Source organism: Anabas testudineus, chromosome 16, assembly GCF_900324465.2.
Source record: "Anabas testudineus chromosome 16, fAnaTes1.2, whole genome shotgun sequence".
In the NCBI taxonomy this organism is placed as follows: domain Eukaryota; kingdom Metazoa; phylum Chordata; class Actinopteri; order Anabantiformes; family Anabantidae; genus Anabas; species Anabas testudineus.
In genome coordinates, this window is record NC_046625.1 from 18,095,323 (window position 1) to 18,115,922 (window position 20,600).

Here is a 20,600-nt window from a genome sequence, read left to right on the forward strand (position 1 = left end):
TGTCCATGTCCATCTCTGGTTCTGCGTTACACAGCACCCCCTGCTGGTCAAAAATAGAAACTAATTCTGCTGCATCAATGAAATGACTGAAATTCCATAACATCCCGACTCCAGCTTCCATGAGTCATGCATATGATCGTGCCTTATGCAGATGTCTATTTTAATGATCATGTTTAAATACTATCACTCCCTTGGCGTCAAACGTCAAATGGGAGGGTTCATGTGATTATGGTTCATGTCATTATAATGTCAATGTCGGGCAATAAACACAGGATCAATTGAAGTTCAGTGGGCAGCTGAACTTTGAGCAGTGTTGGTTTTCACACTACACAGAGGCAGTTAAAGATGTATAGATGTGAGCGGCCTCGCAGGGACACGCCACAACCCCGCTCCTTGCACAGGTGTGAACGGGGCCATGAGCAGCAAATTGCGAAGTGACGCTCTGTGTCTCTCTCTGTCGCTGCCTCAGGAGTTTGAATGACTTTGGATGCGAGCGCTTTTTTTTCCTCCCGCCCCGATCCCTGCTCCGTCGCTCCTCCTTTTACCCCCCAAACCTCCTCTTCTTAATAAAACAACACGCCAATCTGTTGTAGCCCAGCAAAAGGGGCTTGGGAGCCACAGCAGCCATAAAGGAGGCTCCACATTCAGCCATCTGGAAGGGATTAGCCAGCTGAAACAGCGGCACAGAGACATTTGGCCACTTCTCTGCGCGCTGTGTAACCTGGATGCTTTGGGAAACCTACCTACATGCCCCTCACATATTTGATTTATTATTTGAATATTAGAATCATTGCTGGAGACCTTTTTTTTTTTTTTCTTCTGAATATGACGCTGCCAAAGTTGGTGGCTTTTTTGTAACTTAAAAAAACTTTCAAATATGAATGAAACTGTGAGAAGTTGATGGAGAGGAATATTTATCATTTTTACACAGTCTTCTTTTTATTTATACTTTTTTATATGAATGATGCCAAAGTGGACTGACATGATGATGTCTGTGTCTGTACACCTAAGATGCATGTGGTTGCACACTAAATGACTGCAGACACATTTAAAAACTAGGTTACAAGCACTCGATTATTTCTGAGGGTCCAGCTGAGTAAACTTAGAGGAAGGTGCGCGCTTCTCATTTGTTTTTTTTTTTTTTTTGTTTGGTTTTTTTCCTTCTTTTATTTTTAATGAGGACAATTTTGAGCGGATTCATGCGACTCACCACTCCACGAGTGCCCGATCTAAGTTTATCAAGACTTTTTCTCCCTGTGGAGCGGTGCCAGAGCCGCCGGAGTTGACCACATCTTTCCTCCAAGGCGAACGCCAGGACCACAGCTGCTTTCAAGGTAGGCGGCCACTGCTGGTTTGGTCCGGTGACCCTGCAGCATGCTGACAGACAGTGATAAATGTTTCAGCACAAGTCGGTTATTCTTATGCACAAGTGGTTTGGGAGCTCATTAATCGCGTCTTAAGTCTAGTGATGGATACGCTGATGGTGCAGTCATGGTAACATTTCAATACGTGTATGGTAATATATTATGTTTCTTTCATAATATTAGGGTCAATCATTCCAGTGTTATTGATGCTATTTGGGATCAATAAAGAAAAGCTTTAGGCTGTCACTGAACTAGTTTCTGTCTCCATGCGTCTCAACAGGTATGAGTGTAAAGTGCATATAGGATCTCCTGAAGCTTTTATGTTAAAATAAACTGTTGCGTGTTTTTCCTCAGCAGATGCTAGTTGTCATATTTAAAATGCTATTACATTCAAACCAAGACAACATGTGTCTCCGAAGTTCAACTTGGCCACACTGGCGCGGACAACTGCGGTTCTCCTTGCCAGCTGTGCCAGCTTTGGAAACATTTGTCCAGATTACACAATAAAACTACACATAGTCTTGGCTGAAATAGTTTTTATAACCTCGGAATAAACTAAACTGATGTGGGCTCCAGACACGCGTCTTTCTTTTGAGGTGTGTGAGCCAATGGGAAGGCTGGATTTGGACGCGCTCAGCGTGCCTCGTGGTTGGAGCGCGTAATTTGATGCTTGACGTTACTTTTGCGCACATGTGAATGAAATGTTCAGCAGTTCATCCAGTTACTCCTAAATTTAGCCTGAAACAAAACGGAAAGCTTGTGACCGGTGCTTGTACTGGTGCTACCGAGACCAAATGCATCTAGTGTTTAAAATACACCTCCAGTTGATTCTGCAATCTGCAACACACCCACACATACACATTATACATAGACACACAAATGGAAAGTTAGCATATGTCACACTCTGTGATACCATCTTTCTCCAGTTGGCTCCTGTTTAGCTGCACACCATGTGTGCTTTGGATGTCTTTTATGTATTGTGTACAGTCCAGTTTCTGTCCTACATACAGCATCTATTGCCTCATGACCTGGACGACCTGGACATGTTTGCATGATGTGGGCCTATGTTACTGCTGACACTGTATAAGTTGGAACCACTGTGATATCCACCCGTAAGGAATCATGAAGCATATAGCTTGTAGTCAGTGATAACATATGAGTGGTGTTGTATGCACTAACACAGAGTTGGTTTAAATCCAGATCCAATTACTTCCAGCATTACAGCGCCTCCGGCGGAGCAGCTACAGTAGCTACCAGTGTTCGCAGCTTTTCCTTAGTCTGCAACATATATGTAAATGTCAAATGGTGCAGACCATTTGTTCTTACTATAATCAGTACATGTGTAGACCTTCTGTCTACATACAGACAAACTACTAACAACATACTTTTCTTAATTTCAGCCCTTAAGGGAGTGCTGCTGAGTGTGGGCTTAGCAGCGAGGACAGCAATGCATCCTCTTAGTGGAATTTTCTAAAACAAAGACCTAATTCTTATGTGCAGCAATGTGGGTAGCCACTGAAAGCGACAGTATCCTTGCATAGATGATGATAGTAAGAGAGACAGGGAAGACAACTGCTTGGGGTCTAGCAGTACAGTTTTCTGCAGGCTCATCAGTGCTAGAGGATACTCCTCTTTACAGTACAGAGCAGTTTAGTCTTTAACAGGGGAAAAGCATTCCAGGGGTTTTTCTCACAAGTCCCACGTGCCAATACTGCTCACAGCTGGGGTCCTTTGGTGTATAGGGCCTTGGAGCCGGCACGGTAACTACTGAAGCCAGTATGTGTGCAGTGTTCTCTAATGCACAATACACCACCACCTACCTCATTTATTCTGCATTAATGCAAAAGAAAATTCCAGGTTCATTTGGATAAGTAGCAGTGAAGCTGCTCTGCAGCCTGCCAGGAAAAGGAAAAATTTGGAAGTCATTGAGGATTTGAGTTATATTGGCACTACCTCATACTGAGTCGCAGGGAAGTGTGATGCCAGTGCTAATGCATAGGTCCAGGAGTTACAGTATACCATACAGAACCCAGAAAGTGCTGCATAAAGTAAACTTGCTTGAACAGCCTGACAGCAAATTTAATTCGCTCCCTGATATTTGGTTGTTGCTTACTGATAATGTCTGTTTGGAAAAACAGTCACATCCTTTCTTTCTTCCCTAAACCATCTTTTCACTTATCCATTCCTGCTGATTGTGAGTCTCTTATCTCTTTGCCATAATTAGAAGTGAAAAGTAGAGTTCCATAAATGGGATTTTCTACCATGCAGGGAGGCAGACAGTTATTTTAGAGCATTTGATAACAGTTGTTGCCAGATAGGGAAAGTGTTGAATCAGTGTGTGACAGAGAGAGGGACAGGCTCAATGTGAGACAAAATTAGAAAGAAAGGCAGAAATATACTAAGACACACACACACACACACACACACACACAAAAAAAAAAAAAAAAAAAAAAACAGAGGCCATACAGCAAGCATCTGCAATTTGGCTGAAAATGTTGGAGCCTGCCACAGTGGCATAACTCCAGTGCCTCAGCTGGCAGTTAACGGAGCCAAACCCACCACCGTGCCTTCAGTCTCTCTCCCCCTCCTTCTTATGGTGTCTGCCATCCCTCCCTCCCTTCTCCTTCTTTCCCAAACTCATTTGCATCCAACCCACTTTCTCTGTATTCTCCCTGAATACTGCTGTTCTCCACTCCAACCCTCCCTTTATGCCACTTTTCCTCTCCTCATCTACGTCTCACACCGTCTCTGTAGTATAGTTGCATCACTTCCTTCTACTCATTCACAGGTATGAGTCAAAGGGAGAAAAAAGGAGCCAAAAAACTTGAAAACTGAGAATGGATTTGGATGAGAGCTTATTGAATAATGAATCACAGCTTCATTGCTGTTTACTTTTAAATTGAATAAAGCTAAAACAGTGCTGTTGTAGTAAAAGAAAAAGATGCATGCTAATAGGAATCACTCTTCCAGGATGCTGTAACCTCGGCTACTTTGCCAGTCAGACGCATCACACCTGGTTCTAATAGCATACAGAAGGTGAGGAAATAAAGACGCAGCTGAGGGTTGACATAAATGGGAACGTAAAAGCCAACTCCCTTGTAATGTTGCAACTTCGCCAGTTGTGCCCCTTTCCCACCTGATTTCAATCACGTTAGGAGAAGTGCGGTGTGGCACAGTGGGTGGTGTTACTGTTTAGTTCTGGTTCTTATAATGACAACGATCCCACAACAACAGCGCACAGTGACCACATCGGAGGTTTATGAGAGGGAGGAGGAAGAGGAGGAGTGACTTCCTGGCAGTGCCTTTGAAAAATCACTTGACCTTTCAGTTCATTCAGACTAAACAGTTTAATTTATATAGAACAAATATAAACCACAAAGCCCAGCCTCCATTTAACTGCAGCAATATAAGGAAAATGAAGGTGTAACTAGATGACAGCTGGTGACTTCATAAGCACATATGAAATTTGCCTCAGCCATTACATTCACATGATCTTTTGTGCCTCACCTGATCACTATTTGACAGTTTTTCACATTAATCACTGAAGACACATCATTAATATGTATTTAGCAGAAGGACAGGGAGCAGGGAGCCAATCTTAAGAATGTCCACTTTGGCAGCCAACTCTCGAGGCTTTTCCTAGCCGCTCCCTCCTCCTTGCCTCATCATCTACTTAGAAACATGTGAGTCTTTGCTGCATCCTGCACTATGTGCAATGCTTGTGAGCTTATGTAGCGCTCCATTTTCTGTTGGCAGAACATCACACAGTTTGAAAGAGATTTCCAGAATGTGTGTATTATCTCAGATGGTTTAGTTTTCCAGTACTGCCTTGGTGATAATATAAACATTGTCCAATATTTCTTCAATGGATCACGAGGATTTAGCAAACCATTAATATCTTCTAATATGTCTTTATTGGCCTGTTTTAATTGCCTGTTTATTCCAATGCTGTTCTTTCTCAGTCATATGCTAGGTCTACTAGTGACAGGTGTGAGCTGACTCACTTTTTAGACCCAACATTAAAGTTTGATTTGTGAACAGTCATCCGGCTGGAGCCACTGATTTGTGAATCATCTCTTGCACTAAGTGACTGCTGAGTCACAATAACATAAAGATGTACAGTACACTTTATGTTATTTCAGCTCCACACAGAGCAGCAAGCTGTCATTTCTGGCTCCACTTTGGATTTTTACTGCCTGTGCATACAGCAATCAAATACACACACACACACACACACACACACACACACACACACACACACACACACACACACACACAGGCATTGAAAGTGGGACCCTGCTGACAAGGATTCCACTGCTGTTCTTTCCCCCTGAAACACACACTCACATACTCTTCCTGTGTATATAGACACATTTACTCAAAACACACATATGGATACTTAAAATGGGTCACAGAGACATTTCTTCAGGTGTCCCATGTAGAAGATGAACTTTCTAATATGGGGCAGTGTTGCATTTTCCGAAGATGGTAGTGGCAGTGCCAACAGACTTTCTATTAAAAGACTGAGGAAGGAAAAACAATGACAGTAAACGTATGTTTGCACAGATGGCAACATGACACAATTAAGTTAACAATTTACAGTGGACACTCTACATGCAGTAAACTGTGTGTGTTAGTGTGTGAGGTTTGTGCAGACCTATTCATATCTAATAAGCTCTTATCAGATAGTTGGATTAACCAAAGCAGATCACATGCTGACTCCAAGGATGTTCACAATTATACAGTAGCAGTAGCAGTCTGTTGCTGTTGGGCCTGTCAGTACATTGTCCAATGGTACCTGGACACTAACTGTTGAGAGAAGTCACAGATTCACTCATTCCTTTCCCATTCCCATTTTCAAATGAGTGACCTCCAGTGGCCTCTTCTCGAATTTCAAGGCAGTTGCATCCATCCATCTCCGTATTGTCTTAACTGTAAAATTCCAGTAGACCAGAGTCTGTAATGATATAACAGACTCTGTTAAAGACAGATTTTATCGTAAAGGTCAAGTTATGGTGAGAGCTCGATGAGAAAATCATTTAATCATTCATCAGTTCATTTCTCCGCTGAAACATCATCTATTTTAAGTCCATAGAAGACTATATGAAAGTCGTGCAGTTATTGTAATATTACATCTGAGAAAGAGCAAGTGGGAGTTTTACTCAAGAGATTGGTAATAACGTCAGAGTGAGGCTAAGCATTCAACCCGGGTTCACCATAAGGTTGGATACCGAACACCCATTCATACACAGACACACACACACACACACACACACACACACACACACACACACACACACACACACACACACACACACACACACACACACACACTTTTTATTATTACTTTTATCTTTCACAATTGCCACTTTAATAAATAAATATATCATTAAAAAATAAACCAAACAGTAGGCTGTTGTGAAATAATCCACATGTGCTAATGACGCTCTATGCACACACAGATACATGCAGTCCATCAACTACACTCAAAAGTGACATCATCCACATGTGTTGATGACACCTCCACCGTCACACTGATTAGAGATGTTATCCCTGACGGGCTGGGGCCAAGTTTGGAAGAACATCATGACTGAATTTTAGTCTGCACTGAATCCTCCTGCAGTGTGAGCTAATTGTTAGTGTGACCTTTGCACCGGATCACACGCCCAAAATGATTTACATGCTACGTAGAGCAAAGCATCCCAACAAGTGTAAGCGTGTGTCTTTTTTTGTTTTGTTTTTTTCATTGCACGGAATCAAAGAATTCACAAAACAGACTCGAGTTGACTGTACTCAGCTGGTCTGTAATCACACAGCAGACGGTTTATATCTGTGGAACATGACCTGAATTGAATTTCGCAGTTTGGATTTGTCCACAAACATTTTACCAGAGTGAACATTTTATTTCACTTAAGAGCATAAAGAAACAAACATTAAAAAAGAAATCAAAACTTCACAGAGTTTGCCCATTCTCCCTGTGCAGGGATTTTCTTCATGTTTTTGGGTTTTGTCGCATCGTCCAAAAAAAGATGGTTCTATGATAAAAAAGGTGAGCTGTTATGAAAATACCTTGATCTAAGATTCCTTTCCTGATACTAAATTCTCTAAAGGCCCTTTCAGCTACACAGTGCATTCCCAAACCATTAGCTCCATACAGTACAGTCTGCTGACACATTTATGGTAAAACGGCTTTGCTCCTTATCTGTGGCTCACTTCATTCAAAGTTGAAACAAGGACACAAGATGAAAGAATGATTAATTCTGCAATACCTTATATAGTTAAAACATGATACATACAGATATGCACAGACGGACGGAGATCTAAGGTGAAATGCACTCTCAACCTAACACCATTGTAAGTGTGTATTTTTCCAGACAAACACACACTCTTCTCTCCCTCTCCCCCCTCTCTCTCTCTCTCTCTCTGCACTGGTGTAACTAGTGTACGTTTTTCTATGTGCATTTGCGTGTGTGTATATAGTGTTTGTGTGTCGGGGGTGTTGTAAACGAGCGTCTGACGTTAAGAGCTTTGCCACGTGCCAGAGGAGGCTTGCTACACTGGTTGTGGCCTTCTCAGCCAATGATCAAATGAACAAGGCATTATGTCTGAGCCAAGGGGTGTGTGTGTATATTCCTCTCTCTCAGCTTACCCCCCTCTCTGCTTCTTCACTGGCACGCTTTCAGTCTTGCTTTGTTTTTCTTTTGCAGTCTCTCTATCTGTATCCATCTCCCTCTTTCTCTTCTGAGAGTGATCCTGAATCTGCCTGTACTCACTTTCTTTTCTTTTCTTTCTATCTGTCTCTCTGGCTCTTCTCTCTTTCTCTTTACTGTGTTTCTCTTTTGTGTCTCTGTGCTTTGCTCTTTCTTTTCCCATCTGTCTAATGTGTTTAGGTGTGGTGTAAGAATCACAAATACTGCCGGGCTTTTGATGGTTTAGTTTCTTGTCGGATTTTGTTGGTGATGATGATGTACTACTTCCATTAAATGATTAATGATGCCATAAAATATAAATCAACCATCACAGCACCTAACACATTTTCTCTATGCTATGCAAAAATGCATGTTCTTCATAATGTTTAAACTAATATGTCATATCCCTCCTCTCTTAACTGTTCATTTGCATGCTCTTATCTGTCTAACTCTAGGACTTTTGTATGTACTGTATTTTCTTTCTCACTTTCTTTGGGAGCTGCAGATGGAAAGAAGCACACGTGCAGCGTTAGAAAACTGAAAGAAAGAAAAAAAAAAACTCTTGTCTTCTTCTTCCCACGGAGATATAAACAGATGACATCACAGGGTGGTCCGCTCTACATTGAGTTGAGCTGAGCCACGCTGAGTAGGTCTCCGTTGGTCTGCCAAACAGATGGCGGTAGCAGTATAATGAGGACTGGAAACTGACTTTAAGTTTTTTTGCAACAGGGCCTGAGTTTATAAAAGTCCCTCAGAGTTTAGACACAAAAGCAAGGGATGTTCTTCACTGCTCTGAACCAAAATGTTCCTCTATTTGATTTAGATGAAAGAACACAGTGCTTGCCTGAGTGTGTTCAAATTTTGTCTTACTGCAGAAGAAAATATTGTTCAGGATTGTTTCTCCCAAACATTTTGGGGTTTGGATGTCTTGGCGAGAACACACAGCTTGTTGGTTAATTAGGTCAAAAATGTAATATGCGCCCACCCATTTAAACAGAGTCAGAACAATCGGCTACACACAACTGTCTGACATTTAGACAGGGAATTTGGGGAAGAGTAGGGAGAAGGAGAGGGGAGGGAGAGAGTAAAAAGAGAAGAGAAGCTTTACCACTTTATTTCACTGAGTTGTTTGTAATAAAACAAGGCTACATGTGTTACAGTACAACAGTCATGAAACCATGAAACCATTCACTGATCACTAAATGTATTTTACTCATTCTTTTGTACCTAGATGAAGTGTCAAAGAGTCCTCACTTACCTGCGGATATTTGGAACCACCATGTTTGGCGTGTCCCTCCTGGTGGGCATCTCCACGGCCTACATCATGGGCTACCAGTTCTTCACAACAGCTCGCAATCACCTATCCTTTGGCCTGTATGGCGCCATCTTGGTCGTTCACCTTATTATTCAGAGCCTCTTTGCACTCCTAGAACACAGAAACATGAAGCGGTCTTTAGAGACGCCTATCAAACTGAATAAATCCCTAGCATTGTGCATAGCAGCATACCAAGAGGACCCAAGCTACCTGAAGAAATGCCTAGTGTCTGTGAAGAGGCTGACCTACCCAGGAATCAAAGTGATCATGGTGATCGATGGAAACTCAGACGATGACTTGTACATGATGGATATTTTTAAAGAGATCATGGGGCGGGACAAGTCAGCTACCTATGTGTGGCGGAGCAACTATCACAACAGAGGGCCCGAGGAAACAGATGAGAGCTACGCAGAGAGCCTCCAGCAAGTCTCCAGACTGGTGCTGAACAACAAGTGTGTGTGCATCATGCAAAAGTGGGGCGGAAAAAGAGAGGTCATGTACACGGCCTTCAAAGCACTAGGGAGGAGCGTGGATTATGTGCAGGTAAGGCTGATTAATTTACAAATAGATATTGATAGAAAGGGATGGTAAAGAGTACAATGGAAGATAAGACACTCTGAATGTACATAAAATAATCAGCGGAATGAGTGTTTGCTTGTGGCAATGTTCACAGACAAACACACAGATGAGACAAGGATAACAGACATCAGTGTGAGTTAAAGAGGAGACGAAAGGAAAGAGAGAGAGAGCAATGGAGAAAAAGATGGCTAGAGAGGGAAAGGGGTCTATGCCAAGCCAAATAAGGGGTCCACAAAGAGCCTCTTGTGTTGCTTTTAGATGGTTGATGGCTGTGTGCATCAAGTTGTGAAGTGTAGCATGAAAGGGGGCAGCAGTAGTTGAGTCTAATAACAGATCTGTTTCACAGACCTGCATGTTACATCATCTATGTGAGTGGTATTCAGAGTCAGGGCCCAAAACTATGTCAAAGAAAGATTAAATTTAGTACTTGGTAATGTGTTTGCTGGGAAAAAGCCTAAAGTTGAACTAGTATAAGCCAGAACTAAGTTTCTGTAGGGTTAAAAGCTAGGCTTAGAGAATTACTGCTGTCAATAAAAGTAAAAAAATCTTAGGGAATGTTAACAACAATTATTATTAAAAGCCCTGTTCCCAATGGTGCTTCACTGGCTAATGTAATTTATAAGGCTACATTGTGGTGGTGTGGCCCCAAATACAAAGAGAAGCTGAAAACACTGACAGCAAAGCCAAGCCTGGTAACAACAGCTAATTAAGTCTCAAGACATGTGTTTTTATTCCATGCAAGTATTAGCTAGTGGGGCCGTTAACGGTATGTTTGTGAAGCAAGAACATAATATAATTCTTCTTATTCTAATGCTTTTCTCTTTTAAATTTTCAGAAATAGTTAGGTTAATATACTTCATGCCACTGTTGTGTGTCTACACAACATATGGGACTGGAAACAAATTTGCAGAAAAAAGAGCTAATGTACTTATTAGCATTAATATATTGCATTGTTTTGTTTTTAGCATTACTTTGATTTAGTTGATGTATTTATCAAGGTTCTCTTATATCTCCAAAGCAAATGCTGTAACCGATTTACAAATCTGGAAAAATATAAAAGTCAATTTTATTAATCGGGTAATTGGCCAAAGCATCAACAGTCGTCATTTAATGTTCGTGCTGTAATATCCCGGTGATGTTACAATCAACATCTTGAGCAAGAGTAAAACTGAACAGAAACCTCATTACTGTAATAACATAATCCTTTTAACGTTACAAACGAGGGGAATTTGAGGATAGAACCTCTTTGATATGATGTCGTCGAACACCTGCTGCAGGATACAGTCTGCCAGAAACATCTTGTTTAAGAGAGATTTCAAAAGAACTTTCTGCATTGCTGCCAGAGTCTCGCCAGTGCCCTTCAACATTCTGAGCAAGGAGGGACAGGGTTGTATGCCTTTTTACAATCATCAGGCTGTAACAGATGTGTTTTGTTAGCAGTGATTGAGCTTTACAGTTGTTTTCATCACCCGATTTTGTTGGGAAAGAAAATTCCCATTTATAGAAGAAAACGAGAAAGGTAGTGTAGTGTCAGTAACTGAATTTAAAGCTGTTACTCTGCATGAACTTTGTTGCACAGGATTATCTAGTGGCCATAGTTATTTAGACCATTAAACCTTTAAACTAGACCACCAAATAAGGACAGCAAGCCAGGCAGGTGGGGTACTAAGTACAATAAATGCTTATTTTGTTTTTGTTTTGTGTGGGTTTTGTGTTATGTGAATATGAATACATTGGAACAACATGAATCTACTTTGTCTGCCATAAGTTAAAGGTGGTTTCTATTAACGAACACATAACATTTAATTCTACTTTGCCAGGTTCAAGCGTTTTATGACTGTAAAGGCCAATAGATGGTTTCCACTTGCTCTCAGACAGACATATATGCACCACAAACCTAGACACACTTCAATTCATACTACAATTGGCTGTGTTTGACATGCTGGCAAACTGACAGCAAGCAACAGCAAGAAGAATTATTCTACACAGACCCTTGCAGACATGGCTATCTGACAACATCTACATCACGCATATCCTTTAAGACATGTGGATGCAGAAAACATGAATGATGAATGAATGACACAAAACATTTGGCCAAAAAACACAGGAAACTCAATTTGTTTTGTGTTTTTCATCCAGGTCTGTGACTCTGACACCATGCTAGATCCTGCATCATCGGTGGAGATGGTGAAGGTTTTAGAAGAAGACCCTATGGTGGGAGGTGTTGGAGGAGATGTGCAGGTAGTTTAATGTTTGAATATTTTCTTATCCCTTGCAAGTGACAAATTTGACAAACAGCATTTAGCATAATTTAATGTCTTACTTATTCTTTTTCTTTTTCAATTCCTCCCTAGATCCTAAACAAATATGAGTCGTGGATCTCCTTCCTGAGCAGTGTACGGTACTGGATGGCCTTCAACATTGAGCGAGCTTGCCAGTCCTACTTCGGCTGTGTGCAGTGCATCAGCGGGCCTTTAGGAATGTACCGAAACTCCCTCCTGCATGAGTTCCTTGAGGACTGGTACAATCAGACCTTCATGGGTTCTCACTGCAGTTTCGGGGATGACCGTCATCTCACGAACAGAGTTCTCAGTCTTGGCTATGCAACCAAATACACAGCACGATCAAAGTGCCTCACCGAAACGCCAATTACGTACCTGCGTTGGCTCAATCAACAGACTCGATGGAGCAAGTCGTATTTTAGAGAATGGCTCTATAACTCAATGTGGTTTCACAAGCATCATCTATGGATGACTTACGAAGCTGTGATCACAGGCTTCTTCCCGTTTTTTCTTATTGCCACTGCAATCCAGCTCTTCTATCAAGGAAGGCTCTGGAATATTCTGTTGTTTCTACTCATTGTTCAGGCAGTTGCGTTGATCAAGTCGTCATTTGCCAGCTGCCTCAGAGGTAACATTGTCATGGTGTTTATGTCATTCTACTCTGTACTGTACATGTCAAGCCTGTTGCCAGCCAAAATGTTCGCAATAGCAACAATCAACAAATCTGGATGGGGGACCTCTGGGAGGAAAACAATAGTTGTGAACTTCATTGGTTTGATTCCTATATCAGTTTGGTTCACCATCCTCTTCATTGGAATTATCTACACAATCATCTTGCAGACTAGAAAACCTTTTCCTGACTCAGAAAAAATTGTTCTGATCGTAGGGGCAGTTGTCTATGCCAGTTACTGGGTGATACTGTTGATGTTGTATACAGTGCTCATAAATAAGTGTGGGAAGAGGAAGAAGGAAACACACTACGATATGGTGCTGGATGTATGACTTACAGACTGAAGTTATCATTTACCACTGAACTCTCTGTCTGAGTGATTTTTGCTCATATAATGTTGTTATGCAAATGTTTTCAGTTGCAGAGCAGCTCTGGAGGCAAAATTGGCTGAGTTCAACCTAAATGGGTGAAGAACCAGAGTTCTGGCAGAACGAAAAACACTTGAATGGCACAAATATAAGTGGCAGTGATGGCTTATTTTGTTCTCTCAAGACCATAGGATTTGAGAACACGGAACATCAGCATGTTAGCCATTTAGCTTATCCTACGTTTCTTACACCTAATATATTCAGTGTAAGCTAAATATCTAACCTAGATGACTCAGAATGGCAAGATAATTATAGTTGGCAGCAAGAACGCTATAGGCTTTTGTAATATTAGCTACCTCTTAACCCTGTCATTTTCACTGGGCTCCTGTCTAATATTATCAATTTAGCCAAATAAACTGTGTGGTTTTGGCTCCACCCATTGGGGTTCCACTTGACCAATAATAATATTTTACCTCCAGAGCATGACTGTGTCTACAAGACATGTGTACACCCTAACTAGGACCGGTCTATATTTGGTCTTGCCAAAGAGAAGCCAACAGACTACCACTCTATCTCCCATGTCGTATGACATAAACATGATGAGTGATTGCAAAATGTCCCTGGCATCACTACACAATTAATGTAACTGTAGCCCAGAATTAATTGGGTAGTGTGGGAGGATCTGATTCCTTCATGGTCACTTGACCATGAAAAACAAACACAAAATTCCACCAGAGCAAATACTTAAAATGTGTTTAATTATTTGAATGACAACTTTGTTGATTTTCTACATTTTGCCATTGTTTGATTTTAGGGGGGTAAATACATGCATGTTCATGAAACTTCCCTTTGCCTTCCCTATGTTAAAATGTATCTCTGCTTCTATTTGAAAAACTGATCTGGAGGAATCCTTTAGATAGAAGCAGAAATATTTTAATCGAGAGAGGTTTAACACCCCTCATATACTATACATATGTACTCCTCAGAATTAAAAAACAAGGGCAAGGAAATTAAAAATGCCACATATCCAGTGTTCTGTGGGTGGTGCACTGGTGTTTTAAAATTCTGTTTTTAGGAAGAGCTACAGTGACAATGTACAAGGAGTGACATGGCGTGCAAGCCACTACAAAATGAGGAGCTGCTCTCTTTCCTTTGTTGCACTCAAGACATATGGGAAAGACATGAAACTTCCTTGTGGTATCCACGCATAATAAATGAATTTTTTAATTATAATGAAATTTAAATGTATTTATAAATATAATGATGCGTGTACTTCAACTAATTTTTTTTTGTATCACATAAGTCAGTACCTAATTGCAACTTCTAAATTTCCACGACAGTGCGTTATTATTCTTATGCTATTATTGGTTGTGTTTGTTGGTGATGTTACAGTGCTTGATTAGCCATTTTAAATGAATCAAAACGCATCGCTCACTGTGGTGCATTTATCTTGAATGTGAAAAGGCTTTAGAAATATTTGATCACAGTATTAAAAAGGCTTTGAATGGGTTGATTCTTCCAAGTCTTGTCCTTGGACAATCTATTGCTATTCCCATATGACCTGAATGCAGTATTTCTCTCATCGTTTACAAAGTGAAGAATCTCAAATTGATCACCAATTGGTAGATATAATCTTCACCAGATCAGGTGACCAGGGGAACATGTGACCAGAAGAGAGACATTGTATCATTGCTGCTGTCACTGTTTTACTTTTACAGAAACAATGACTTTAGATTTTTGTTTTCCTTTTTGTTTAAATATGAGTGATGAAATAGGTTTAACTATTATTGTTTATGTATTTCTTTATGCCAAGTTGAATGATAACCACCAAGCAGACACGGTGGGCATGTTCCAATTCAGAGATTTGGTGTTTTTGATTGTCCACATGCATTTGCTCTCTTCCTTCCTCTCACATACTGTATTGAGGATAATGTGGCTACATCTCTTTGCTCCCTTGCGCTGTGTTGAATGACCCGCAAGGGAGGAAGAAAATGTGAGAAGAAAACATGAGTGCATCTAATGTGGGAAAAGTACTACCTGATAATAAGGGCACTTGGTGGAAGAGAACAGCATCTTGGAATGAAACAAGTCTAGTGTTTGCTACATAGACAAGGAGAAGACCTAAGTTTAATTCTTATGCACTTTTATGTCTCTCCCGTCCTCCGGTGTGATGCTTGACGTAATCAAGATACAATACCTCAGTGGTTCTCTTTTCATTGCATTAAGGCATCAGGATGCCGTCCAAAGACTGATGCGTTCTTGAGGTCTCAAGTAATTTATGATGTTTGTGATATTATATATAAACATGTCCTTTTTATATGTGGTTCCTTATTAAGTCAAAGCTGGATTTCTCTGCCTTGTCAGCCCTTTGCTGTAGCTGTTTACTTACTGTTACTTTGTATTTCAATACATTTTTATATATAGACATTGTTATTCTATTTTTGCTTAGCTACCAAAGATTCTTTATTTTCATGTTTCATTCATGTTTTTATAAAAAAAATAATGGAAAAATGTCTGTGTTGTGCTTTCAACTGTTCTGACAGTGACTTGTATATCTGACCAAACAATGTGAACTTGTGAGCTGGGGGGGTGAGGTTGTCTGCAATAACAGCAATAAAAATGCAATTTTTAGGAATACATGTGGTAAAAGTTACTAAAACGTGCAAACGTTTAAACTGGCTTTTGTAATAACTCATGAGGGTCATTATAACCTTCGATGCCAGACAGTAGCCTGTGTTTGCTGGAACTTGTTATTCAGAGAAGAGATAACTGACCTTGTGCTCATAACAGTTTGGTATAAGAGAACTGAGGTTTGAGAGAAGTAGTTCAGCAGATTCTATGATGGTTCTGAAAGTGTAGAGTCTGTTTCCTGGGACTAGAATAAATGCATTCATTTAAGACGGAGACTGAACAGAGAGTGTGTGTTGATTTATTTATTTTATTCATCAACTTGCCGTTGTTGGCAGAATCTCTCAGGACAAAGTAAGTTCAAGGAGTAGTTATTCTCCCTTTTGCCACGACATTTGACAAAACTGCATTGTTTGATGCAGTAATTTATCAAAAGTGTGCCAAGTCATTCAACAGTGTCTGGAAAAATGTACATCCTGTATCAGGTCTCTAGCATTGAAAGTCTCCTGTTGCACAAGATCTATTGCTTGCTTTGTGCAGTTGATATTGATACTGCCTTCATCTGTTTTCAGGGACAAGAGCGTACATCTATTACATTTAGTACATGAATAAATTTTCAGCTCCCATCTATCATAGCAGATCTGTAAGTAAGATCCAATATGACCAGTAAATTGATCTGATAGCCATGGGGCATTTGTACAATACACAGCAACTGTATCCAAACCAGAACCCACCAAAACAACCCTGTCTCCAAAGAAATTACATTGCTATGAAACTAACATTGTGGCTCAGTTTACATGATGAGAAAGCATTAAAAGGCACATTTATCTTCTTTATTAATGATGCAAAATGGTCAAACTTTGGCTAAACCATTTCCAGCCTTGCACAGCAATGAGCTAACAGCTATAATGTACACACAAAGCTTGTAACCACTCCAGACTGTTTACATTCTACAAACTAGATTTGTGTGATTGCTTGTTCTGTTGCATCAGATCCACTTCACACTTGACAATATACAACTGCTCCACAACCACAGTAGTTACCTCCTTTATTGATAGCAGATATTACGGTGTTGTGGGCGTCGCACAAAAAATACTTGACAGAGAGTGGTTTCAAAAGCAAATACAGCCACAAATAAAACAGCACTGTAGTATAAGAAGTAGTGGTCTTAAATTGATGTGTTTGGACACAGCCCTAGAGCCTGTTGAGTGGACTAACCATACTGTATGACATCTGGACAGACAGTTGCCTTTCTACCTTAATAATGCTGTAAATCAACAAAGGGAAATAATTGTACTCAATCAAAGTTCAGCATATGGCTCCACACTGATAAAAAGCTAGTTTACCTTAAATCCATCTTTCACATGTTGGGCCAAGTTGCACCCACACAAAAACAAATATTGGATTTAACTAATTTAATAATCACATTATTATTTCAGGAATCAAAAATTGCTACATCAAAAGAAAAAAAGAAACATCACCCACTGACAATATTTGTCCTGTCTATATCTGAGCGGTTGGGTACCAACAGTTCAAACTATGGTAATTAACAAAGTCATTCTTTGCAGTTTGATGACTATTTACTATTGATCCTCTTTTTATTACACATCTTTGCCAAATCACCTTTTCAACAAGCCAGCAAAATTAAGTCATAATTGAAATGAAAGTTCTACTTCATATGACCTAGATAGAGTTCTGTTTGTCTCTTGTCAGCTGTGCTTCAGCAGGTTCTTCTTTTGCTTCTTGTATTAATATGAGTATATATTAATATGAATATATTTGTATTAATATGAATATATATGAATGTTTAGAATGTTTAATGTCAAAAAACAATGAATCAAAAGCACTTTTTCATAGATGCTGGTTTAGGAAGCAAAGAAGGATGAACACGAGCAGTCGCGTAGGCCTATCGTTTACAGAGAAGCCCTGATTGTCACCTCACATGGAGCTTGTCTGAGCTGCTGTCTGTCTTGTTGGAACTTCATGAAGCATCACTAACTCTAATTGCCCCACACATTTACTAGGGTGATTTTGCAACAAACGTCCGCCTGCCAAAACTCCGCAGCACTGGATCTCAGTCAGCTGCAGCGCGTTGTTGGAAGCTCACGCTCACGTTAACTAGCAGTAAGGAAAGATCCAAAAACACAACTCTGACAGTTCAGAGGCAATTCGCAAAGATTTGACAAGGAATTAACAAGGAGAAAAAGTGTTGTTGGATGTCAGGAGATTTCTTTTCTTGCAGAAAGAGCTACCATGCCTGGAAAAGAAATCCTGCCAGTGCAAGCATAGATTTGGATTGAGACCCCATGAAACTGGTTGTGTGATGTTGTGTCAGAAATACATTTATGGACATTAACGAAATGCTGCCCAACACGTGCAAAAACATGCAATTTGGGGCACAGTGATGACAGTGATTTGGCTGATTGGAGATGACCTTTTGCAGCCACTGGCTAGTGAGCTGATAGTGTAGCCACAACAACCGTGTTTACTTTGTGTGTGTCGGCTCTGTGTCAGACAAACAGAGACAGAGTGAAGGAGAACAGAAGTCCTTTATCAAAGGGCGGGCTGTTGTCAGAACAGACGAGCATTTGCTGGACACATACTCACACTCACAGTATCAGGGGTTTGGGTTTAGTGCAGGATGTGTGCGAATGTTTCTAAATCATTGCCCAAGCCTACAATAAATTGCTGATAGTGACGTGAATAACCTAGTGATAAAAATCTTTTGCTTTTTCTTTTGCCTGTTTGAATATTTTTCTTCCTTCAGTGTCAGACATCCTCTGCTGGCTTTCTTTACTGGCCCCATTAATGAAAGCTGTACGTGACCAGCAGGAAATGGGAGGCTTTAGAAAAAAACATGCTCTAATTGTTTTTTCCATAGATGCTGTGATGATGTGTTTACTGCATTATACTGCATTTATATTAGGTAAAAGTATCCATCAATAGCATTAAAAGGATAAGACTGGTAGCATAGTAGCGGTTCTGAAAAGACCACTTCTAAGAATACAATGATCCGGTAGTTGTCTTATCCAAAACCTGATATTGTTTATTCCACTGGGCCATAGTAATTCAATAGCTTTTTAAAGGGCACCAGCTAGTGTTTCACTTTAAGTTTCCTTTAGTATCATGAACAAACAGCATCTCCCATTTGAGTCAATTCCATATACACCATTCTGCTGCCCCGGTTTCTCAATAGAACTCCACATGTGTATTTATCTGCTGGTGGAAATAGTCCCTTACAATGCACCAAAAAGACAGAGACTTATACTAATGACTCATTATAAAAGATTTACATCTTTGGGAGGAACCAGTGGGTTTGAGGCTCAGTGCCAAAGACAGGGTAAATAGAAAAATACCAGCTTTAATGAAAAATACATGAATCTAAATATAGAATACAACTGTTTACACTCAAGTAATTTACCAGTCAATAATAAACATTTTGCCAGATACAGAAAGACGCTGCAGAATAATCATAAAATTACAGACGCCTTAAGTAATTTTAGCTTGTGATGGTGACATTTCATTAATAGAACAACTGAAGAATTGAAGAACTATAAATTATCACAGTCCACTGCACCTTTAGCATCCATAAGTCGGAGATCAGCTGTAATTTGCAGAATGTTAGTGCATAATGCTGAATTGCGAACTTTCAATATTTTTTAGAACTGTCCAAAGCCCCTTTAGGACTCCTGGGTTTATATTAGAGCACAGCTGTTATTGATAGTTGGATTGAAAATGTCTAAATATTAGAAGACCTCCAGTATGCTATACACAATGTGCTATAAAACCCTTTGACAAGCTCTCTGTGCCTCCTGTTTTCTCCAGCGAAGTAATTTTCATGCAGGGGAGACTAGCACATGTGGGCAAAGCAAATTGAAGCAGTCAGGCCTTTCTCTCAGTGCGTCAGCGGTCAACGCCATCGCTGTGCCGACTCTGCCAAATACATTACAGCACTGCTTAGTGCCGTTGCTAGATAGCTAATGGCTCCCTTTTGGCAAACCGTCTCCAGCAGCTGACTGAATCTTACCCTGGCTGTCCCTCTCTGCTTGTTGCTACTTTTCTTAAGGTTTTGCAGCTTCTCTGCTACTTCTTCTCTGCACTTTCTTAAAACCTTACTTTACGCCTTCCTACCTTTAAATGCATCGTTATGTTTAGGAAATTTCACTAGGACCGATTACAGCACACAGTCTGACACTTTGCACAACCTGGCAGACACAAAGTTCTTTTAGCTTCACTGTTCCCCAGTGAAGATACTATGTCTAATGCTTTTTGTATGAGTTGGGCCATATGATTTAGAGTTGCAGAGCACAGACTTGGAACTTAGACACTGTTTTTGTTGAGTACCTTTTGCAGAGCACTCAAAATGAGACAAGTTTCAATTTATGACACACTGTGGTCACCTTAATTATTTGTAGGTTAAAGCTACGAGGTTATTCTTTTGCAAAAATATGTTCCAAAAGTGTATTTTACTGTGGACAGGTGCTATGGACATCGCCCTGGAAGCCGTGCAGCTGCAGAAATATTTGCATAGTCTTTTTAGAAGTAGTACAACTTTTGCCTGAGTAGTTTGTTTTGCAACTTTCGAGTCTTATGCCATTTTGTAGCTTTAATTAGGTTAATTCAGTCTGTAATAGGGTTGTGCATTATTATTACTATTACAAATGTATTATCGAAAAACCATCTTAATTGGCCCTTAGCTTTTTAT

The 20,600-nt window shown here is 40.2% G+C and overlaps 1 protein-coding gene across 1 annotated transcript; it reads left to right on the forward strand.

The window, feature by feature from the left end:
* Positions 1–620: 620 nt before the first annotated feature.
* Positions 621–16,178, forward strand: has2 (hyaluronan synthase 2). The gene is made up of 4 exons (XM_026372098.2): positions 621–1,334; positions 9,285–9,911; positions 12,087–12,188; positions 12,302–16,178. Exons 2-4 carry the CDS (start codon positions 9,285–9,287, stop codon positions 13,229–13,231), a joined length of 1,659 nt encoding a protein of 552 aa, XP_026227883.1. The 5' UTR covers positions 621–1,334; the 3' UTR covers positions 13,232–16,178.
* Positions 16,179–20,600: the final 4,422 nt, after the last annotated feature.

What these genes read in the sequence shown, in the direction of transcription:
- has2 (XM_026372098.2), top strand. Translation starts at nt 9,285, where the DNA reads ATGAAGTGTCAAAGAGTCCTCACTTACCTGCGGATATTTGGAACCACC. An exon ending in GGAGCGTGGATTATGTGCAG is followed by an intron (nt 9,912 to 12,086) that starts GTAAGGCTGATT and finishes TTTTTCATCCAG; the next exon opens with GTCTGTGACTCTGACACCAT. An exon ending in GTGTTGGAGGAGATGTGCAG is followed by an intron (nt 12,189 to 12,301) that starts GTAGTTTAATGT and finishes ATTCCTCCCTAG; the next exon opens with ATCCTAAACAAATATGAGTC.